The following is a 24,775-nucleotide window of genomic DNA, read 5'->3' as shown; positions in this document are numbered from 1 at the left end:
CTTCCCTGGGTTTCATCACCAAATATGCAAAGAGGAAAAAACACCCCAAGCCTATACAAAAATCTCAAACCTGAAGGCTGGGTTTTCTAAAAGATGCCAGGAAAAAAAAAAAAAAAACTGCCACTGCCCTTGAGACTTAAAGGAAAAAGACCTTATCAGGCACTGTCAGCTTCTGATACCAAATAAAACTCCAAAGCATTTGTGCTGAAATTCCAGTTTCCTGACTTGACAAACATCCTTTGCTGTGACCATTGAACAGTCATTCTCTAGGGCCACTTTAAACAAAGAATTCAGGCTTGAAATGTAGCTAGGTAGTAAGTGCTTAACCAGTATGTACCAGGCCCTGTTTGATCCCTAGCCCCCAACCTTCTCCTCCCAAAAAATAACTGTAAGAATTCTTAGGGACACCACTGACTAAAAAATAGGTCACTTCAATCCAAGGCTAATTTCCTGATTCTTCAGCAATCTTTCTTCCCCTTTCCCACTTCATCCTGCTTATTGTACGTCACACAGACGTCTACTGGAAGGCCACTAATGTTCCTTTCTTGATCCGGTCACTTTAAGAAATGGTTTATTTGGGGGGGAAAACATATCTGTTGTGCAGTGATGGAGTACCAGTCATGGTAGCACATGCCTGTAATCCCAGTACCAGGGAAGTTGAGCCAGGAGGATTGCTAAGAGTTTGAAATAAATCTGGGCTACATAGTGAGTCCTAGGCAAGTCTGAGCCACAGAGTTAAGACCTTGTTTTAAGAAATAAAACAGCCAGGCGTGGTTGTACATGCCTCTAACTGCAGCACTTAGGGCAAAGAAGCAGAAGAGTTCAGAGTTAAAAGCTATTCTCAGCTACTTGGGAAGCCAGTTACAGAATCACTTTAGGTGTCCATCAGCAGTTCTAACAGATAAAGAAAATAAGCTGTATATGTATATGCACAAGAGAGTTAGATTGACCCACTCAATAATTTTTTTTTCACCTTTGAGAGCCTTCTCCCGTTTTAGGGGGGAAAAACCCACAAATCATTTTTGTTTCTTTTTTAGTGGTAAGGCTGTCCTTAAACTCCAGATCCTCCTGCCCCTGTAGGATAGGAAGACAGAGGAAATTATGGGAACATGGGAAAGGAAAGGAGTCCGTTACCCCAAAGTGTGATTGAAGACCCTCAGCAACCAAGAAGCAACATTCCCAGGTGCAGGAGATGGCTCTTTCAGTGGTTAACAGTGCTTGCAGAGGACCTGAGTTTGGTTCCCAGCAATCTGTCAGGCAGGTGACAATTGCCTTTAATTGCAGCTTCATGAGATCCCTTATCACCTCGGTCACGCACACCCATGTGCACATTCCTACACAAAGACATGCATGTACACATAATGAAAAATAAAACTAGAAAATTTCCCAACAAAATTCACAAGTGCTGAATGTCTTGTCTTTTTCCCCCTCCCAGATGAATTCCTGCAATGTTCTAGGAATCTCACCAGATACCCCTTTAGAGTCTCTACAAAGACACATCCTAATTCCTTGGGTAGCCCTGGTGGCTCCTGATTTTATCTTATCAGTTATAGCCCCATCCAAGGCTCTCCCAGAGCCACCTTATGATCTCTTTTATCAAAAAATTCTAGGATTGTTTCACAACCCTTTGAAATGTAACTTGAGAGCCATTAAAATCATCTATGTAGGGGGCTGGTGAGATGGCTCAGCGGGTAAGAGCACTGACTGCTCTTCTTCATGAGTTCAAATCCCAGCAACCACATGGTGCTCACAACCATCCGTAGTGAGATATGACATCCTCTTCTGATATGCCTGAAGACAGTTACAGTGTACTTATATGATAATCAATAAAATCTTTTTTTAAAAAAATCATCTATGTAGTCAATGCCAAGAGACTTCAGAGTGACTCCTCTCTGAAACTCTCATACCCATACTCTTGGGTGTACTGGCTTCTTTTCCTACCTGCTTTTCTTCCCATTTTTAATGCAGTTTGCCTCTGCTCCCTACTGGCTCATCCTCAGAATCTTTTCTGTGGTGGAGCCAAGGATCTGGTTTTGCCTAGTCAAGGTCCCTAATCACCTAAGAGAAGTCCTAAGGCTGCTACAGGCTACAGTGTGGAGCTATGCCTCTGTCCCTGCTGCTGCCAACACTGCCACCCCCAAATGTTGGGATGGCAGGTGTATGCCACCACACCTGACTGAAAAGAATAAATCATTTTGATGGTTTTCATCTCAGACCAGAGCCACTACTTTGAATTTAACTGTCAGTTGACAGAAAGCTCAATATTTCTCCCTTAAACATTTTTAAAAGCCCATTTCTTTTTGGAGGCTCACTCTGCTTGTTAAGTTCTTCCCATCATTAACCCCAATTTGGTCTCATAAAAATTGATCCACGCTAGGGATATGGGTAGGTGATGGGGTGCTTGCCAAGCATGCACAAGGCCCTAGATTCTCTCCCCACAAAACACAGACACACACACACACACACACACACACACACACACACACACAGGTACGCACAACATGTGCACACAAAGAGAGGCATAAATAAATGTAAAAAAAAAAAAAATTAACCCGGGCTGGAGAGATGGCTCAGCGGTTAAGAGCACTGACTGCTCTTCCGAAGGTTCTGAGTTCAAATCCCAGCAACCACATGGTGGCTCACAACCATCCGTAATGACATCTGACTCCCTCTCCTGGTGTGTCTGAAGACAGCTACAGTGTACTTACATATAAAATAAATAATAAATAAAATCTTAAAAAAAATTAACCCACAGTCAAAAACTCTGACCCAGAATTGTTCCTGTCTGAAAAGAACTGCAGGGACAAAAATGGAGAGGATCCTGAGGAAAAGGAGGTCCAGTGACAGGCCCAAAGTGGGATCCAGCTCAAGAGGAGACTTCAAGGACTGACACTATTACTGAGACTATTGTGTGCTCACAAAAAGGGACCAATCATGACTGTCCTCCAAAAAACCCAACAAGCAGCTGAAAGAATCAGATGCAGATATTTGCACCCAACCAATGGACAGAAGCTGCTGACCCCTGTGGTTGAATTAGGGAAAAGCTGGAAGAAGCTGAGGAGGAGGAGGGCAACCCTGTAGGAGGGCCAGCAGTCTCAACTAACCTGGACCCCCCAAGATCTCTCAGACACTGGGCCACCAACCTGGCAGCATACACCAGCTGATATGAGGCCCCCAATACATATACAGCAGAGGACTGCTGGGTCTGGGTTCAGTAAGAAATGATGCACCTAACCCTCAAGAGACTGGAGACCCCAGGGAATTTAGAGGTCTGGTGGGGTGGGGGGTGGGGACATCCTCTTGGAGATGGGGGTTGGGGAGGGGGAAGAGATAGGGGGTATAAAACAGTCAGAGGTGGACCGAAGGGGGACAAAGTCTGGACTGTAAAAAAAAGATTAAAGAATAAATAAAAAATAAAAATAAAGAAAAAAATATTAAGAAAAAAATTAAGGACTAGTAGGGTGTCCAAATCACAGAAATGATCAAACACTACCCTATCCTGGATTAAACAATTGCTACATCTCTATCATTGTCTTCACCTTCTTGACAAGAATTAAAATAGCCAATCACGGAGGGAGAGGCTGGAGAGGAGAGGTAGATCGATGATTAAGAGCACTGAGTGCTCTTTTGGATGATCCAGGTTCAATTCCCAGGAAGTACCCTCGTGGTGACTCACAACTATCCAATCACTACTAGGCAATCCACCTCTTACTTCTGGCCTCCACAGACACCAGACATGCATATTGTCCACAGACATATGTACAGGCAAAACATCCATATACATAAAGTCGATTTTTAAAAGATAAATAGGGTCTGGTGTGATGGTTCCACAGGCAAGAGCACTGGCTGGTCTTCTAGAGGACCAAACTAACTGGGCTAAACTCCCAGCACTTACATGATGGCCCACAGCCATCTGTAACTAACTCCAAGTCCAGGGGACCCCACATTCTCTACTGGCCTCTGCAGGTAAGAGACATTCACATGTGCACATACTTACAGGCAGGCAAGACACCTATACATGTAAAATACTAAAATGTAAATACCCAATCATAGAATTATCTCCATTTCTTGACAGCAGTCAGTCCTCAGACTCTACACAGGGCCAAATCCTTGCATTGTTTCTGTCGAAAGCTTTGTTGCTGCAATGTGGCACGGTTACCCATGGTTTGTGCTCTCATTCTCATGAGTCAGAGAACTTGTTGGTTTTATTGTAGCTATTGCTCTATGGCTATGTAAAAGAACAGCTTTGAGGGGCTAGAGTGTAGGTCAGTAGTGTAATGTCTGCATAGTAATGTAGTAGCATAAATAGATTCTAGATTCACTGCTGGAGGAGAGAGAGAGACAGAGAGACAGAGAGAGACAGAGACAGAAAGAGACAGAGACACAGAGAGACAGACAGACAGAGACACAGAGAGAGACACAGAGAGAACTACTCAACATTTGAGGACTCCAGAATAAGGATAATCAAAAATTCTTTATACTAGTTTTGCAGCTTCTGCTGGTTAGTTTTAAGTGTCAACTTGCCACAACTTAAAATCACCTAGAAAGAAAACTGCAGTGAGGAAAAAAATCTAGATCTAGGTTGGTCTATGGGCATGTCCCTAGGGGATTGATTATCTTGATAAATGACTCAACCTTTGAGTGACACCTCTTTTCAGGCTAGGCCCTGAACTGTACACGTGTGGGAGAAACTAGTAAAGTGAGCAAGCGAGCAGTATGTGGCAGTCATTGCTCTCTTCTCTTGACAATGGGTTGCATGTGAGAAGCTGCTTGAGTTCCCGCCTTGACTTTCCTCTCAATAATGAACTGTAGTCTGAAATTGTAAGTCAAATAAACTTTGTCCCCTCTCATAGCACCAGCAAAGAAACTAGGACATGAGGGGTTTTTTTCTAAGTAAAGTTATCCCAGCTACACGTGGTGGTATACAGTTTTCATCCTAACACTCAGGAGGCATAAACAATCAGATCTCTGAGTTTTAAGACCAGCCTGCTCTACATAGTGAGTTCCAGGACTACATAATAAAACACTGCCTCAAAAAAAAAAAAAAAAGCCAAAATATGACAGGTAATGTTGTTGAACACCTTTAATCCCAGCACTTGAGAAGCAGAGGCAAGCGAATCTCTGAGTTCGAGGCCAGCCTGGTATACAGAGTGAGTTCCAGGACAGCCAAGGCTACACAGAGAAACCCTGTCTCTAAAAATAAAACAAAACGAAAGGAAACAAAAGACCAAAATAAGAAAGTTATGCCTCCCTTAAAAACATAAAATAGGGCTGGTGAGATGGTTCAGTAGGTAAGAACACCAACTTCTCTTCCAAAGGTACTGAGTTCAAATCCCAGCAACCACATGGTGGCTCAAAACCACCCATAATGAAATCCGATACCCTCTTCTGGTGCATTTGAAGACAGCTACAATGAACTTATAATAATAAATAAATCTTTGGGCTGGAGCAAGTGGGGTTGGCCAGAGCAAGCAGAGGTCCTAAGTTGAATTCCCAACAATCACATGAAGGCTCACAACCATCTGTACAACTACAGTGTATACTCATATACATAAAATAAATAAATCTTTAAAAAAAACATAAAATCGTAACTACTTTAACCACCTCTATGTTACAGAAAATAAAGGTGACAAACACCACTCCCAGACCTGTAGGATTCCCTGTCTAATGAGTCTTTTGGCAGCAGATCCAGAGAGTTGAGATGGAGTCCCCAAGAGGATGACAGAAATCTAGAAGGGAAAAAGTGGATGGAGATCCGAATGAATTAAAGCAGTGTCAAAACCATCAGAAGGCTGTTAAAGGGAGACTTCTCTTTTTTCCCCTGGGGATAACACCAAATGGCAGGTAACACCAAAGTAGGGGGAGGACCATATCCCTGGGCCCAGGCATAGGGGCCATGGCAGCTTCCATGGAGGTTGCGGCAATAGCCTTCAAGCCACACTGATCAGCCCTAGACTGAGGCTACAGACTCATGAAGGCCACCTGGTCAGATCAAATGCACAAAGGAGGTCTGTCCTCTCTGCTCATCAAAAGTCTGACATTACTGACCTTTTCCTGGGGATGTGTCTTCTCTAAGACCAGATCTATCTCTCTCATTACTTCATACTCCACTAGTCAGGCTGGACTGGCTGACCATTGAGCCCCAGGGATTCCTCTGCCTCCAACTTCTGGCACTGGGATTACAACCACATTCCTTCACACCTGGCAGGTTTTAGGCATTAAACTCAGGCCTTCATGCTTGCAAAGCAAACACTTCATTGATTTAGCTCCCGAGTCCCATTAACCATCATATTAGCACAGAAAGAAGACCCTTGTCTTGCTTGGCCCAGTTTTCATTGTCTCTGTGTGGAGAAGCTGCTTCGAGCAAGCAGACCCACAGCACCAACTGCAAGGTGGCTCTCTGCTACTGTACTTCATCTCCATCAAGAGGCTGTAGAATCCTCTCAGCACCTGTTGATTACCGCACTTTAGTCAGGAGTTGCTGTACTACTACCTTGGGTAACCTCACCAAAGCCAGGGCTATTGAGATCTACATGGGATTTTTAAAAAGTACACCAGAGTTAAGGACCCATGCTCTAGCTATGGCTGCAACATAGGGAATTTCTGAAAGAGAGACAGAAAGACACACAGAGAGAGGCAGAAATAGAGAGACAGAGAGAACTAGGGCACACTTGTGGAAGTCAGAGGATAACTTGCAGGAAAGGTTCTTGCTTCTTCCACCATAACCATGTAGGTTCTGGAGATCAGTCTCCAGTTGTCAGAAAGAACACTCCTGTGACTTGGTGACTAACTGGACTTGAGTTAGAAAACAAGAGAAATGTGATTAGATGTCCCAGTTTGGATGGGATGGTCCCATTCATGAAGGCAGAGCAGGAAGTTTGCTGAGGAGATATTGGTTCGGTACTGCTCACAAGGCTTGCTGACTGCTGAAACAGGATGATCTGGTATAGCTTTGGGAAAGATCTGGGCTGAGATACAGGTTAGGGAGGGAGCCATATGCATTCCAGGAGGCAGAGGAAGACAGGACAGGAGCAAGAAGAAATTGCTTAGAAGTTCCAGCAGAAGCTGGGTATGATGACACATGCCTGCAACCCCAGCATTTAGGATACTGAGGTGAGGATCACATTCAGTTTATAACCAGCCTGGGCTACATCGTGAGTTCTGGCTCAGTCTGGGTTATAGAGTGAACGTCCCTCCCATATTTCTCTGAATGGCTTAGTGAGTTTGGCTAATGTTTTCTCCCAGGTGAACATGCAGTTTTGGGAGTCTCCTTATTTTTGCAGACTGTGAGAACACAGTAGAGTGATTGTCTTAAGTATGTCCTTGGATGAAAGAAGCCAGACACCGATTTTTCTAGGCTCCTGTCCTTAAACTTTGAGTTGAGTTCTATGGGTACAGTTCAGGCTCAGGTTTCATCCTCAGCACTGTCCCCAAAGGAAGAAAACTGAATTGAGTTTGTTCTGTGTCCAATATATGTCTTGCGGTTTCTTGTGCTTTGGGTTGCTCATTTTCTTCCTTTTCTCCTTAGCGAACTAAAAATATTAGAATGCCAAATGATAGTGTTTGAATGTACCAGGAGATTTTAGTACAGTCCAGAGGCAAGGAATGGGACAGTACATTCAAGATACACAATCTTAGAGAATATACATATGATAAGACACACAAATCTCAAGAGAAACACTATGTTATATTTTTAACTACCTTTATTTAGGAGGGGATCATGCTTATGCCATAGTGTGTATGTGGAAAAGAGAGGAAAACTGTGGTAGTTTGTTTTTGCCTTCCACCATATGAGTCCCAGGGATTAAACTCACCAATTTAGCGAGGCTAGCTGGTCAGAGAGCCTTCATCTTCTACTCCAGAGGCATAGATGTGAGGTCTTTTCAGTAGGGGCTGGGGATCCATATCTGAGTTCTCATGCTTGCACTGGGAGTACTTTACAAAGTAAATCATCTCCCCAGCCTCTATTTTAATTTTGAATTTTCAAAATGATCTCATTGTGCCTCTATGACTGGCTTGGAACTCCTCATATAAACCAGGCTGTCCTTGAATTTTCAGTGACCATCTACTTCCACCTCTAGAGTGTTAAGATTATATGAATGCACACTATTCCTACCTCTCCCTCCATTGATTTGTTTGTTTGTTTATTTGTTTTCAAGACAGGGTTTCTCCATGTATCCCTGGCTGTCCTGGAACTCACTTTGTAGACCAGGCTGGCCTTGAACTCAGAAATCAGCCCGCCTCTGCCTCCCGAGTGCTGGGATTAAATGCGTGCACCACCACTGTCCGGCCCTCCATTGATTTTTAAGGGAAAAAAATGTAGGGCTGTAGAAATTGCTCAGCAGTTAAGAGCACTTGCTAATCTTGCAGAGTATATGGGTTCTGTTCCCAGCACATACATTTTGGCTCACAATCATCTGTAACTCCAGTTCCAGGGGATACAGCACCATCTTCTCTGGCTTTCACAGGCACCAGGCTGTTGTAGAATATTTGATCACATTGTGAACCCCAAGATTGTGAACTGGGAAAACCTGTTATGGTGTGTCTCTGACTTAGCACACACCTTTTATCCAAGAGCTTTCTGTTTATTGTAAACACATTGTTGTGATGTGACGCACCCTTAATACACACCTTTAATCCCAATCGATGAAGGTAAAACTGGTTTGTAGAATGGAGCAACATGTTTGCAAGTGATGTCTAGTTGAGAGGCAGACAGTGATGAATCAGAAAAAGATCTGACAGAATGGGATATGCCTAACTCTCACAAGAAGAAATAGGAAAGAGAAGCTACTTCAGGGGCAGTGCAGAGAGAGGAGGGGCAGTTTTACCAGGAAAGTTTTACAAAGACAGGCTGAATGAGCCAGAGATGGAGAAGAAGCCAGAAGGTTAGACCAGAATGGCAAAGTTAGTATGAGGCCAAGCAGAGCAATTCAGGAGAGGCCAAGAGAGAAGCCAGATTGAATCAGTTTTAGCTTGGAGAGGAGTTTTAACCCAGCTGAGTTAAACCAGCCAGCCAGATATCAGAAATAAGTAGAAATGGTGAGCTTATTTAGTCTCAGAGACTGAAAACATTCTAGGCCTTGATAATACTGTAACAGAGGCTAGAAGTTTACAGGACTAGACAGTTAGCAGTCTGATGAAGTAAACCTCAGAGATGACAATTACATCAAATAAGAAAAGTTATATTTATACCAGGTATGCATGTATGCAGTGCACTTATATACATGTAAGCAAAGCCCCCACACACATTAAAATGAGTAAATAGTTTTTTAAAAAGAAAAAGAAAAAATGGGGCAGAGGACTCAAGGCTATTCTCAGCTATATAACTAAATTGAAGCCATTGCAGGCTACTTGAGACTGTCTCAAAAGAATAAAGAGAGGGGGGAGGGCTGAGTTTCGATTTGGGTTGATGATGTAGGTCTGTAATTCCAGATGACAAAAGAAGTACTATGAATTCAAGGCCAGCATGGACTGCATAATGAAACTGCCAAGAAACAATGTCTTAGGTGCTAGGGGAATGAGTCAGTGGTAGAGCACCTGGAGGTGATTGGCTCGGAGTTTCACCGAGCCTTATAAAATGAAGGGAAAAGAACGCCTCGAGTGCCTTTGAGACATCCAGACACACCAGGTGAGCACTATGCTATTGAGAGTGTAGCTATGTTTGGCCTATGTCATTTAGAATCGTTTATTCCATGTGATTTTTAAACCAAATCAAATAAAGGCATGTTTCTTCCCCTTCCAAAAGCATTTTGCAAGCGTTGGCCTGCTGCCACCAAGGTCTTCCCAGCTAGGGAGAGGAAGGCTTTGTTTAACCGCTTTGTTCTTTCCTTTTTAACCTATTTGTGTTTAACAAGATCCCTGTCTCAATCCCTTAGGCATTTTAACAATTTCTTTCTGTTTGCTGAACTAAGAGATTGATTATATAAAGAAAGCTGTCCAAACCCAAAGCTTACATTTGCTTTACTCCTGCAGCTTCTCACGCCTGTCTGGGGTGGATTTAGCTGGGTACTTCCAGTTACCAGTTGCTGGAAAATGAAGGGACAGCGTGGGCACCCGGAGGGAGGGAGAAGGGTGAGCCCTCAGGGTCGCTAGTCTCTGCCAGTCCCCGGGCCTGCGGCTACCTAACTGCCTAGCCTCCGTGTCCCTGGGGAGTTTTTTTCCTTCCCAAGGTTCTCTGCCTAGCTTTTGAATCCACCGCACTGTCACTAGCCCTGTGAATAACCGGGACAGGACCGTCTTGGTGGGGAAGACGAAGAAGCTAGATTTGGGCGAAGGCAACTGGGAAGCTAGATTCGTTCAACCCAGTCTCCCAATCCGGTGCTGAGACTGCTCTGTAAGTAGCCAGTGAGCCCCGTGGCAGGAGCAAGGCAGCGGGAGTTTAGCTTCAGAGTTCTGCCATTGTTGTCACTGTCCCCTGCCCCTAGAGGCTGCAGCAGTGTTACCCCTTTGGTACAGGTACTTCACGTGCAGCGCGGACCCCTGATTATCAGTCCTCTATCACCACCCTTCCCCCCACCCCGTCCCGCCCAAGCCACCAGTTTGCAGCCAGAATTCCTGGTAGAAACAGGTCCTTTGGCAGCACTGCCCCCACCCCTCCACACACATCGCTTGCAGGACAAAGTGTGGGGTTAAGCTATTGCAAAACTCCAACATCTGATCTTGGGGCTTATCTACGATTGATAGCATGAAAGCCCTTTGGAGCCTGGGCCAATTTTTAACAGCCAATGAAAATGGCAAATGCTACAGCGCTGGTAGTTAATAATTTGAGACAGTTCTGAACTATATTCCCAAAAACATGCAGTTTATTCAAGGAAACATTAAACCACAAGTTATTTTCCTCCCCCTCCTTCTTGGATTCATTTGCCCACCCATGTGTAGGACTACCTAGTTCAAAGCAGTAAGACCCCCAGGGAGAACCGTTGAAGGTGTTGGCAATTTCTATCAGCACTAATGTCTACTGGGGTAGACTGCAAAGTTCCTTCCCCTTCAAGGGAGAATTTTTGACTGTTCTCTTTTTGTTTTTCCTGATAGTTTTTCTCTTCTTCTCTTCTCTTCTCTTCTCTTCTCTTCTCTTCTCTTCTCTTCTCTTCTCTTCTCTTCTCTTCTCTTCTCTTCTCTCCTCTTCTCTTCTTTCTTCTTTCTCCCAGTTCACTGGTCTTTGGCCTAAAGTCCAAGCATAGAATGTTCTTTGCCTGTGGGGTTCAAGGCTCCCTGCCAAACTGGCCTCATGCAAGGAAGCAAGATACAACCAAGGGGGCTGTGAGTTCATCCATTCCAGTGGAGCTGGAGGCATAGCTCTGTAGCAGAATACATTCAAGGTCCTAGTTCTATCCCAGAACTACCAGTAAAAAACAAACAAGCAACTGTATACACCCCAGGGAAAAATGCCCTTCATACCAGCCATTATCTGAATTGAAAATGAACATGAGTTGGGATTGGAGATAGGGACAGTGCCAGCTCTTAATCCCAGGGCCTAGAATAGGCTATATACCTCAGCCATATACCAAGACTCTGGCTGTTAACTTAATTCAGTATATTATCACTGATGTACACATTTCTAAAACTGGCTGCTCCCCCCCTCCCAAGGAAATCAATAGCATCAATGAATGAGGGAGAGGTGGCAGCATGAAAAGGTAACCTGCAGACACCCAGAGGGGCCACCAATGAGGGAGCTGCCCACCCCTTGGGAGGTCAGAGTGCTGCCATAAAAAGCACTGACTAGCAAGCTTGCCAGGAGTCATTACAGCCCAGGTGTGGATAGTGGAGTTTTCCTTTGTCTACGATTTTAAAGGTATCTTGAAAAAAAAAAAACTTCACTGGTAAGTTGACTGAAGATGTTTCATGTCATGTCTTCTTAGCTCCTTCTTCCTACAAACCACCTCCTGTCTTGCTGTACACCTTGCTCTGATTGGGAGTTGAGGAAATACACCCACATGTCTATTTTGATCCAATACTGGCATACCTAAGGGAGGTTTCAGTTTGTTCCCAGATTGCTGTGATAAAATTAATCTTATAGTAAAACAAGTAACATTTTTGACTTCTCAGTGCATATGAAAGTCAGAATTTACAGTGTACAGAAATGCTACTGAGTGTTCCTTAACTTAAAAAAAAATCCTTTATTGCTCAAAGTTTTAAATACTGTCTAAGATGTTGGAAGCATGGTGCAGATAGAATGCAGGATTGCTGTTAACCTGTGATTTGTGAAAACTATACCTGCACAGAGCCACACCTCAAGATGTGCCTGCCATCTGTACTAAATTTGCTCCATTCAACTGCATTGCCTTTTTTTCTGTTTCTTTCAGTCCTTTTCCTATGACCATGTCTTCCATCAAAATTGAAGTTGTTTTACGGGAGAACTACAGGTGTGGGGAGTCTCCTGTATGGGAGGAAGCATCACAGTCGCTACTGTTTGTAGATATCCCTTCAAAGATTATTTGTCGATGGGATTCAGTCAGCAATCAAGTGCAGCGAGTTGCTGTGGGTAAGTATGAAAACTGAGCTGCTTTCCTTGCAGTGAGCCATCTTTTCCCAGTGCAGGGGCTAATGTCACCCTGCTTGTCATTGTCCTGGATCTTTCTGGTTAAAGCCCAACTGAAAATGCTTTGAAACCATGTTGGCAGTGTCTGTGATTCCATGTGTGATTCACTTGAACTCAAATTGGAAATGATGGATCTTCCATGCTTTTCTCATCCTCTTGTATGGGTCATAACCTTCCTAACTTTCTTTGTTTTGGTTTGTGATGCTAGGCCTCAGGCAAACTCATGCTCATTGTGCCACATCATTGTTTTGATGCTTAGGTATTATAGTGTTTCTTTCCTGATTGACTTCTGATGAGAGCATCCAGAATGGAAGACTCCATTAATAGCACAGCAAAAGCCATCTACCCTGGTTAGGCCAAAATCACCATTTTAAAACAAAAACCAAGAACAGATGTAAGATGTATCTATCACTCACTTCTTTGTGAAAAAGAATTCTTGGGCTTCAAAAGCATCAACCAGGACTGCACAACTGTGGTATTCCTGACAGGACTCCCAAGAGAGCTTTGTGGTTTAAGATAAGGAGTTTCTAAGGCTTTTTTATGGCTCAAAGCAATAGGCTGGGTGTGATTACCAGTAGACAAACAAGTTTCTGGTTTTATTATTGGATGCATGGGAAGAGATACCGGGATTTTCCCCAAATTACAGGAATTTCTGGTTTCTGGTATCTTCCCATGAATCCAACTGACAACTTAAAGCTTGTTTTTTCCTGGTGTTGGGGATTGAATCCAGAAGTTTGTACATACCACTAATTCCATTCCCAGACTAAACGTAGCTTTTTTAAAAAAATGATTTTGTCTGTGTGGGGAGTACTGGTCCTATGGCACATATGTTGAAGTCAGAGGACAACTAGCAGGAGTTTACTCTTTTCACCATGTGTAGAAGTCAGAGGACAACTTTTAGGAGTCTTTCTTCCACTATGAATTTTGGGGAATGAACTCTGGTCATCTGTTTTTTTTATAAGGCAAGTACTTGCTATGTAGTTACTAAGGTTGATGTAGAACTCACAGATTCTTGCTTCCACTTCTCAAATGCTACTAGGAGCAGCATCTAATTTACCTATCAATGTGTTTATAGCTCCAAAGAAAATGTTTAGCCTCTTCCTTCCTTGGTCCCTCATTCCCAGCATTCACAAAATTCCTACCCCTAATCTGCAAAGCTTCCCGCTCATAAAAAGGGTTTGTGTGTTAGCAGGAGTTCAAGAGGCTAAGCTATCAGGAGATATCTCAGGCCATAGTTAGGATCCTTGTTTAAAAAGGTCCTTTATAGGGTCTTGCATATTCCCAGGGCTCTGAAAGGCTTGCATCAACTTCTGAACAGGGCTTTGTGCTAAGAGAATTTAGCATTCATGGGGTGCTTAGGAAATGTTTCTAAACAAATTCAGATAAATGTATTTCCTGTAAAATTATGGTAATCTCTTTCCATGTAAAAAGAATTTTTTAAATACGTGAAAGAGTATTAAAACCAGATAAACTAAACTATTAAAGTAAAAAATATATAGTAATATAATTAAGAGATATAAAGATTGTTTTTCATTGCAGTCCACGTGCATACTTTCAAAAATATTTGAGAAATGAGAAACAATTTATAATTAAATATATTAAAAATAAGGACCTTTTGAAAATGGTATTAACTGGACCCCTTTCCTAAGAGATGTTACAAGACACAATGACCTCTGTGCTACAGGGCCACCAGAGCTTACCTGTTGACTTTGCCTCTGCAGATGCCCCAGTCAGTTCAGTGGCACTTCGACAGTTGGGAGGCTATGTTGCCACCATTGGAACCAAGTTCTGTGCTTTGAACTGGGAAAATCAATCAGTATTTGTCCTAGCCACGGTGGATGAAGATAAGAAAAATAATCGATTCAATGATGGGAAGGTGGATCCTGCTGGGAGATACTTTGCTGGTATGATTTCTTTCTTATTTGTGCCCCTATTTGCTGTCTTTGAATCTTGCTTTGAGTGTATCTGTGTGTATGTGTGTGTGTGTTGCTGTGGGATGAACAAAAAACTATATATGCTAGACAAGTGTTCTATCACAAAAAGTAATACTATATAATGAATACCTCATCTCTATATATGTCCATACCTAGAGTTACTTGTAAACATTTTGTTCTTGTTTTAATATACACTCTATCTAAATCTATTTCTCTCCAGAATTGTGTGTCTGTGTGTGTTTGTGCACATGTGCGGGTGTGTGTTTCCTAAGGAAAATGGCTTTTTTTCTGAAATAGGGTCTCACTATGCAAACTTGACTAGTCTGAAACTCGCTCTATAGATCAGGCTGGCCTTGAACTCACCTTGAAATCCACCGTGCCTGGTAAAAATGGCATATTCTTACGTGAACACAATATAGTAAGCAACTTACGGAAGTTTATCATTGATTCAATAAGTTTATATTCCTGTTGTATCAACTGACCAAATAATGTCCTTTCTGGAATTTTCTCCCCCAGTGTGGAATCCATTCTAGAATGACATAGTGCACTTGTCTTTTCATCCTCTTAATATGGAAGATTTCCTTGATTCCCCTCCCCCTCTTTTATGGTGTTGCCACTTTTGAAGAATATGGTCCCACCCCACCCTCTTTAATAATAGAACAGTCTTCATTTTTGGAAATGTCTGATGTTTCCTTGTGATTAGGTTGATGTTAGACATTCCTGGCTGAAATACTGTGGAAGTGATATCCTATCCTTCCCAGGGCATCCAGTTTGGAGGTACACACTGTCCTGCTACTGCTCATTGGAGATGTTAAGTTCCTATTGCATTCCTCCACTACATAGTAACTGCTGTTTTGTTTTGTTGTTTTAATAAAAGAGCTTTGTTATGAGACCCAGGATGCCCTTAAATTTGCTATGTAGCCCAGGCTTACATCTAACTTGCAATCCCACTGTCTCCAGCTCCCAAATGCTAAGCTTATAGACACACATCAACCACCACATCTTACTATATATAAAACTTTAAAAGATTTTCAACTAGTTGAAAATTTCACACTGATTTCTCATTTACTTCCCATCACAGCTACCCTGGAAATTAGCCAAAGCTGATTCACCATCTCTATTTTTACCTTCCTACACTGCCTTCTCATGTTGTTGTCTAATGCCACTCTTCCTATGGTGACTCACTAGCACCACAAAAGGAAGGTAAGATCTGAGAAACTGGCTATATACTGGTCCCCATCTTGCTGGACTATGTAAAACCACAGATATCACCCAGAGTAAGTTGAAAGATTAAAGATGGAAACCCATTGAGAGTCCCTTTTCCAATAATTTTTGCCAGATAGAGTAATAAATCTGATCTTAAAAAAATTACTTTATAAGAGTACACTGTTGCTTTCTTCAGACACACCAGAAGAGGTCATCAGATCCCACTACAGATGGATGTGAGCAACCATGTTGTTGCTGGGAATTGAACTTGGGACCTCTAAAAAAATTGTCAGTGCTTTTTTGTTTGTTTGTTTTTTGAGATGGGGTTTCTCTGTATAGCCCTGGCTGTCCTGGAACTCACTTTGTAGACCAGGCTGGCCTTGAACTCAGAAATCCACCTGCCTCTGCCTCCCAAGTGCTGGGATTAAATAAAGGCATGTGCCACCACCACCCGGCTATAGTCGGTGCTCTTAACTGCTGAGCTATCTTTCCAGCCCTATAAAGCTGATCTTGAGGTCATACACCTGTTATCCTAGCACTCAAGAAACTGAGGCAGGAACATTGTAAGTTTAGTGCCAGCCTGGGCTATAAAGGCCAACCTAAGAAGGAGCAAGAAAGAAGGATAGCCCTTTCACATGTCCTTCCATCTCTTCCTGTGAAGTAGCTAGCAAACCATCTTTGAGCAACTGCTCAGTAACCCATCCTCCCCAGGAGGACCTACTATGTCCTCTTGCCACTCAGGTTTGCTTCTTCTATTTGTAATCTATTCCTTCTTCTTTCAAAATGAAGTATGAAATACAGTAGCTTTCTGGTTTCTTCATTCTAATCAGAGTCTGCTCTGGCTTCTGAGATCACATGACAGCTAAGTGTATCTCTATGAATACTAAAAAGAATAATGACTTCAGTGAATGGAGCACTTGAGAAGGATGCATACTCTGCCTTTGTTGGGCAAACATTTTTGTAAGCATCAGTAACACTCAGCTTTCAGTTTATCTGTGCCTTTGCCAACATTCTGTCTATTTCTGTCTACCACGGAGAGAAGGAAATTGTTTCCAATGTAATTCAATAGTTTTCTACCTCTTTACAGTCATGACAAATTTTGCTTTGTATATTTTAGATCTCTATTAGTAAACACACACATTTGGAATTACTATGTATTATTAGTGAATTGGCCACTTTGAATCTGTAACTCCTCTCTTTGCCATATGTTATATGTCATTTTTCCTTCATTGTTTTCAAGCATCTTTATTGGACTTTGGTTTTCAGCAATTTGATCATATTGTGTTAGGTGTGAGTTTCTTTTTGTTTGCTGTGTTTTAGATTTGCTCATCTTCTTAAATATACTGAAAGCTTTTATATATTTATCCAATCTGGAGAGTTTTGAGCCACATAATCTTTGAAAAACTTTGGCCCTGCACTCTTTTTCTCTAGGATCTCAAGGAGGTATTGGCCCTTTTGCTGTCCCCTGGCTATAGGCGCTGTTCCTTTTTCTTCCAAGGTGTTTTCCCTCTGGTTTTCACTTTGCATGATGTCTATTGATCTAACACTGGCTACTCTGATGTTTTGTTCTTGCCAACACTCTTCGGCCAGTGAGCTAGTCCAGTGCACTCTCTATTTTTGTTTGGTTATTCTTCTCATCTTCTACTTCTGTGGTAATGTTTTCTATTTGGAGTTCTCTTCATATCAATTTATAATTGTTTTTTTTTGCATTAATCTTTACCAAAGCCTTCCAACATCTGTGCCATATAATTTTCAGAATCTGTTGATTTCCTACACTGATGGGATCATCTACCATTCTCTGTGCTGTTGAGTTTATCAGTCATCTTTCTGTCACAATAATGAGATAAATGAGACAATTAGCTTATGAAGGGAGAAAAGGTTATTATGATACATGTTTTCAAAAGTTCCAGTTCATAATCAAATAACCCTATTTCTTTAGGCCTTTGGTGAGGCAACACATTATGTTAAGAATGTGTGGTAGAAACAATGTCAACTAACCAGACCCCTCAAAACTCCCAGAGACTGAGCCACTAACCAAAGAGCATACATACCCGGGCTGGTCTGAGGCCCCTGGCACATAAGAAACAGAGGACTGCCTTGTCTGGTCTTAGTTGGAGAGGGTAAACCTAATCTTGTAGTGACTTGATGCCCTAGGGTAGGGGGTTGGGGGGCAGCACCTTCTCAGAGGCTAAGGGGAGGGGGAATGGGATTAACTATTGAAGAAGGAACCAGGAGAGGGATAATGTCTGGAATGTAAATAAATAAAATTACTTATTATATAAATTAAATAATTATAATTAATCATATTGTATTGGTTAAATTTTAATCGGTATAATTATTATGATAATAATTATTAAATAACTTAAATAATTAAAGTAAAAATAAATGTAAGGAAACAACAACAACAAAAGAATGTATGGTAGAATAAACTGCACACCTTGCAAGCCAGCAAGCAAAGGATGACAGCACTGGCCAGTGTTCCACAATCCTTTTAACGGTCATTCTCCTAATAACCTGAAAACTTCAAATAGGTTCCACCCCCTAAAGAGCCACAGCATCCCAGAATACCAAGCCTTTAACACATGGACTTTTGAAGATATTCAACACCAAATTATAACACCAAATAATCCTAGACATTATGAATATTATGCTGTGAGACCCTGAACATTGTTTAAATAATTTAGAACGTGATATAGTTATTTCAGGAAGCAGCATATGTGTTTGGAAGAAGGCCAGTCATTCTAACCTGCTTTGCATTAGGTACAAGGAGGATCTGTTCCATATGTGTACCTGTAAGCTAATTTGGAGTAGGAAAGTTCTACCCATTAGCTCCATTCCTGAAACCTTTGGAATGCTGATTACAATCTGATCTATTTTATACAGGCTGAGGATAAGCCTAGAAGTTCATAAATAACTTTTTTAAAAGATTTATTTATTTTATTTATATGAGTACACTGTAGCTGTCTTCAGACACTCCAGAAGAGTGCATCAGATCCCATTACAGATGGTTGTGAGCCACCATGTGGTTGCTGGGAATTGAACTCAGGACCTCTGGAAGTGCAGTTGGTGCTCTTAATGGCTGAGCCATCTCTCCAGCCCCATAAATATCTTTTTCCTTTTTCTTTCTTTCTTTCTTTCTTTCTTTCTTTCTTTCTTTCTTTCTTTCTTTCTTTCTTTCTTTCTTTCTTTCTTTCCCTCTCTCTCTCCCTCTCTCTCTCTCTCTCTCTTTCTTTCTTTCTTTCTTTCTTTCTTTCTTTCTTTCTTTCTTTCTTTCTCTTTGGAGGGGTGTTTTTTTCGAGACAGGGTTTCTCGGTGTAGCCCTGGCTATCCTGGAACTCACTTTGTAGATGAGTCTCACCTCCAACTCAGAAATCTGCCTGCCTCTGCCTCCCAAGTTAAAGGCATGCGCCACCACCACCCAGCCATAAATATCTTTTAAGGGGTTACATTTTTATATATTGAGGGCTGTCCTCAATCTCCTAGTCTTCCTCCTTCAGCCTAGGATTACAGGTGACCACCAAACTTGGCTTATACTGTGCATTTTATTCAGGCTTTCTATACTTGTGCTTAGATGGAGAAGATAAGGTTAGTACATGATTACTCCTTATTTGAAACCATATCTCTAAATTGCTAAAAGTGTGTGTGTGTGTGTGTGTGCGCGCTTGCGCGCGCTTCAAACAAGGAGTTGTTATGTAATGTAACTGGGCCTCAAAGTCATAGAAGCTGTTTCAAATTCACTACCCTGTCTCATAATCTGAAGTATTGATATCATAAATGTGTGTCACCACACCAAGCCTTTGGGCAGATTTTCACTTGCATTAGAAAGAAAGACAGTTGCCATCTTTAAAAGACATCTAAGAGACTGTTTAAATTTGAGATTGTATAAAACTCTCTTGACTTAAATAGCGAAAATGATCCTTCATGAAAAAGGATGGGGTTGTGTGCAGGGTTAGAATCTGCAGGACTGAGCTAATGGGTTTTTTTGTTTCCCAAAGGTACCATGGCTGAGGAAACGGCCCCAGCTGTTCTTGAGCGGCACCAAGGGTCCTTGTACTCCCTCTTTCCTGATCACAGTGTGAAGAAATACTTTGACCAAGTGGATATCTCCAATGGTTTGGATTGGTCCCTGGACCATAAAATCTTCTACTACATTGACAGCCTGTCCTACACTGTGGATGCCTTTGACTATGACCTGCAAACAGGACAGATTTGTATGAACATCTTTATTATTTTTCATAATATCACTCATATTTATATATCTCCTTCAGCCATGTGAAAATGTCATTATTTGTCAAATAGAGGACTTCCCAATATACTGATGATGGCACAGACTTCACTAAGCTGCCAGTGACTGTGGTTCTCAATACGTCTCCAGTCTGGTAATTGAGATTAACACTGTAGCTACACTAGACAGTGCAGATAGGCCTTGAATTTTCCTTTCCATCACTAAAAAGGGCCTCCCTAGAGAATGGATCCTGCCCTATCAGACAGTGCCAAGAGGCACAAACTATACAAGAGAATGTGATAAAAGAGGGGAAGACTGAAACTTTTAGTTTCTGAGTCTTATTTGATCTTTAGTTAACCATAGGCAAGTATTCACGGGCAAATGAACAACCTTTGAAATGGAAAAATAACAGAAAAGTGCTTCCAGGTTGGTTCAGTTCCATCAATGTTCTGTAAAATGAGCCATCACTGGAAACTTCGAGGAAAGAAATTATTTAGAAGAATTTAGAAGGGAGACCTTGAAACTGTTTGATGAAAAGTGCCAGACAGGAAGAGCAAAACCAATCATAAAAATGACTTGAAAAAAAAATCACAAGACTTTATGTAGATTTAATCAAGGGCAAACTATTCCAGTACAGATGCTTTGCTTTGAAGTATGTAGTGCTCTTTTTTATGACTATTCTTACCCAATTTCCTTGCACATGGCTTTAACATTTTTCCATTATACTTCAATCTGATTGCAGGAATGACCTGAATTTTGTAGCTGGCTGCTCTTCTGCACTGTTTATTGAGGTGCTGGGGATCAAACTAATTTCTTAGTGTGTGCACTGAGATGCAATTCCAGTGCTCCCCTCCCTTTGCATGGTCATTGTTTAGATACTGTGGATCTTCTTTAAGCATCCTGTGGGCTTTAGAATGCCCTTCCTTTAAGAAGCAAGCTCTTTAAATACTTCTTTCTTGATTTTTGTAAAAAGTAAGAAAAAGAATATGTATCTCCCAAGGTTTTGTGCATGCATTGTTCATATAGTACTATTTAGCTGCCATATAGATCTTAGACTTGGTCAAAGTAGGAGTTTGGGAAACTAAGATAGTAATCTAATCACAGGCTGAAGTATGTCTGAAATGGGTTTGCCTAACCTTAGTTGAGGTTGGCCTCAGAGAGCTACCTATTGGTGGCCAATCCTTCACGGCTAATCCTAACACTGAAGCAAATGGATTACTTTAAGACTCTGAAGACAGGTTGAGCTACACAATGAATACTACAGCCTTGGATGTTGTATGAGACTTTGTCTCTAAATAAATCAGCTTTATTTCATTTAGCGATAGAAGAGTTGTCTAACGTACACAAGGTTCCTAATTCTATCCCCAGAACTGCGATAAAGAAGGAAGAAAAAAAGAAAAAAGAGAAAAAGAGAAAAGAAAGAAGTAAAAGGGAAAGAAAACATTTAAAACTTTATAAAGACAAAAGGGAGTGAATCTATTCCAAATCATGTATTTGAAATCCTTTGTTAAGTGGCCAGTATTTATAACCAGCTTGAGAGTGCACTGTTTGTCAGCATTGTGTGACCCACTGTTTGGTCCTGTTTTGGTTTTGTTTTTCAACCACAGCCAACCGCAGAATTGTTTACAAGATGGAAAAAGATGAACAAATCCCAGATGGAATGTGCATTGATGCTGAGGGAAAGCTATGGGTGGCCTGTTACAATGGAGGAAGAATAATTCGCCTAGATCCTGAGACAGGTAGGCTGGAGGCAAAATAGAAAATCCCACCCACTCCAGAAAACACCAGTGCTAGACACCATTACTGATACGGTTAAAGCCATATTAGTAGTCTTAACTAAATGATTTTGGAAATAAAGGTAAAAGCTATAACCCAGAATTTATTGTCAAAACTTCTTTTCCTGTGGAAATAAGTTTCTCCACCAAAACCCAATTGTCAGAAAAGGCAATTAAGTTAAATAAATACATAGATGGGAGCTAGATAATATAGTAGCTTATAAACTTAAGTGTAAGGAAGCTAAAACTAGAGGATGGTGAGTTTGATACAGCCTGGGCTACATAGCCATGTCAAATTCAGCCTATATTAACTCTCTTCAAGGGATGAGTTCTGACATCCACAGTCTCTTAGATCATCCCTATCATCCATGAATGGTCCAAAAGCATTATGTATGTTGGAAATGTCTAGAACTAAGTTTTTAATAATTTATTTGGTGACCTAGGGAAAAGACTGCAAACTGTGAAGTTGCCTGTTGATAAAACAACTTCATGCTGCTTTGGAGGGAAAGATTACTCTGAAATGTATGTGACCTGTGCCAGGGATGGGTTGAATGCTGAAGGCCTTTTGAGGCAGCCTGATGCTGGTAACATTTTCAAGGTGAGATGGCCTTTTTTTCTGTGTGTGTGGGGGGGAGGGGCATTGTGGAGGGTATTCTGTTAAAAAAATTGAACGGTGCTTTTGCAAACATCCAAAAATTATTTCCATTTATCATGTTAAGCTAATCACACTAAACTCAATTATTTCAGTTTTTGCAAATATACATTTTATAAAGTTCAGGATGGCGTGTCTGGCTTACTTCCAGTATTTTAAAAATATTTTCATGTTTCAGTAGAATTTGTAAAATCATCTGATTGTTTTGATGTCCTAAAGAGATTTGTAGGTTTTAAACAATTTTTGTGACAACAAACACCAATAAAAAAAAATACACATTTTGAGGGCTGAGAGATGGGTCAATGGGTTGAGAGCACTGACTGCTCTTCCAGAGGTCCTGGGTTCAATCTGTAGTGGGATCTGATGCCCTCTTCTGGTCTGAAGACAGTGTACTCACATGCATAAAATAAGTAAGTAAATCTTTTTTGGTTTTGTTTTTTTAAAGTAAGCCTGGCATGGTGGCACACGCCTTTAATCTCAGCACTTGGGAGGCAGAGACAGGCAAATTTCTGAGTTGGAGGCCAACCTGGTCTACAAAGTGAGTTCCAGGACAGCCAAGGCTACACAGAGAAACCCTGTCTTGAAAACAAAACAAAACAAAAAACCAAACAAACAAAAAACAAAACAAAAAACAAAAAAGTAGAAAAATAGAAACACTTTTCTTGGCAGATGAGAAAATGATAGGAATAAATTGTTATCTATCAATGTGCGTACTTGCTTATTGGTCCAGAATGTATGTGAATGACTGCTTGAATCATATAATAGCTTGTCAGCTAATTCTTTTTCATGATAGAAAATAAAACTGGGGGCAGAGGGCTGGAGAGATGGCTCTGTGGTTGAGAGCACTGTCTGCTCTTTCGGAGGTCCCGAGTTCAATTCCCAGCAACCATATGGTGGCTCACAACCATCTCTAATGGGATCTGATGTTCTCTTCTAGTGTGTTTGAAGAGAACGACAGTGTACTCATGTATGCAAAATAAATAAATACTTTTTTAAAAAACAGGATTGTTAAAGGTAGCTAGATATATTATTGTACATAATTTGTTTGGTGATGGTTTGTGTCTAGCAAGGTCTCACTATATATCCCAGGTTGGCCTTGCACTCACAGCAGTCTTACTGCCTCAGCCTCCCAAATGCTGGGATTGTAAGTATGAACCACCAAGCCTGGCTTTGTAACAATGGTTTTGAAGACTATTTATCAGTTCCACTCTTTTTTTCTCAACAGATAACGGGTCTCGGGGTCAAAGGAATTGCCCCATATTCATATGCAGGGTGAACTGCAGCTCTTCCTTGCTGTCAGAAGAAAAAGCTTTGAAGATAACTGAAGAATTAAGGGACTGGAATCAATGAACTTTCAATTTAGTTTTTTTTTTAATGAGGTGGTGATATTATAGCATGGTTAAGCTTTAATTTACATCTTTGATTGGGTTCTGGTTGAATAAACCTAGGGCATAACATATTAATGAAAAACGTCATCCCTGGATTCCTTTATTTACAATTTTTTAAAGGTCGAAGATTTTCCCCAGAGAATGACAAGTGGTTTTGACAACACACTCTAGGCCTTCTATTATAAGCAGTTCTGTAGAAATGCAACAGAGAGTTCAACTATCAATCAGCTTGATGATGGCAAATTGCTCTGGGGGTTGAAATGGGACTGTGACCATTCTTTTTCTGTGTTCCATATTTGCTGCGCATAAGGCTTCAAAAATCAATGCATAGAAACTTAATAATAATTTATAATGATTATATAACTTTTCATGTGTGTTATTTTACAAACTAAAATACTGGAAGAAGATGTTATTCAAACCCTGGGGCACAATCTGTGGTTCTAATTGCCACCTGGTGGTTATACAAATAAATGCATCACATTGCAAAGAAATTTCTTTCCATTGTTTACTTTTACTCTCTCTCTCCTCTCTCTCTCTCTCTCTCTCTCTCTCTCTCTCTCTCTCTCTCTCTCTCTCTCTCTCTCTCTCTCTCTCGCTCCCTCCCTCCCTTCCTCTTTCCCTCCCTCTCTCCCTTCCCCCTCTGTGTTTATGTGTGTAAATTGATCAGAGAGCAACTTACTTATGGGACTCATGGGTTGACGGGATTGAACTCAAGTTGCACCTTTACTGGCTAAGCCATTTTACTTGCTGCTGCTGCTGCTGCTTTCTCTTCCTCCCTCTCTTCCTTCTCTTCCTTTTTGGAGATGAGGTTTCTCTCATGTAGCTCAGGTTGGTTTTGAGCTTGCTATGTAGGTGAGACTGACCTTGAACTCCTGAGTCTCCTGCCTCCATTTCCCAGGTGCTAAGATTACAGATGTGTGCTACCATGCCTATCTTGGAAAGAACTTTTAAAGCAATATTGTTGGCACTATAATTAGCCTGATGATATTTAAAGTATACAAAGTTGTCATATATTCAGATGTGTGTCATATATATTCATATCAACTACATAGACAAA

At 41.3% G+C, this 24,775-nt stretch overlaps 1 protein-coding gene across 3 annotated transcripts; it reads left to right on the top strand.

Annotated features, from left to right (window-relative positions):
- The first annotated feature begins 10,308 nt into the window (after positions 1-10,308).
- On the top strand, positions 10,309-24,209 carry Rgn (regucalcin). Of its 3 annotated transcripts, none has more exons than XM_029473175.2 (7): positions 10,309-10,333; positions 12,303-12,481; positions 14,260-14,442; positions 19,674-19,889; positions 21,511-21,642; positions 22,122-22,276; positions 23,556-24,209. In XM_029473175.2, the coding sequence occupies exons 2-7, from the start codon at positions 12,313-12,315 to the stop codon at positions 23,604-23,606; spliced, it is 906 nt and encodes a 301-aa protein (XP_029329035.1). In that variant the 5' UTR covers positions 10,309-10,333; positions 12,303-12,312; the 3' UTR covers positions 23,607-24,209. The 3 variants fall into 3 exon arrangements, with proteins under 3 accessions (XP_029329035.1, XP_021009378.1, XP_021009377.1); XM_021153719.3 differs by lacking the exon at positions 10,309-10,333 and adding an exon at positions 11,698-11,791; XM_021153718.3 differs by lacking the exon at positions 10,309-10,333 and adding an exon at positions 11,715-11,819.
- The last annotated feature ends 566 nt before the right edge of the window (positions 24,210-24,775 follow it).

This window comes from Mus caroli, unplaced genomic scaffold (genome assembly GCF_978045245.1).
Source record: "Mus caroli unplaced genomic scaffold, Mus_caroli_1 scaffold_5, whole genome shotgun sequence".
In the NCBI taxonomy this organism is placed as follows: domain Eukaryota; kingdom Metazoa; phylum Chordata; class Mammalia; order Rodentia; family Muridae; genus Mus; species Mus caroli.
The sequence above is the reverse complement of the archived record's forward strand: the minus strand, read 5'-3'. Positions and strand labels throughout refer to the sequence as shown.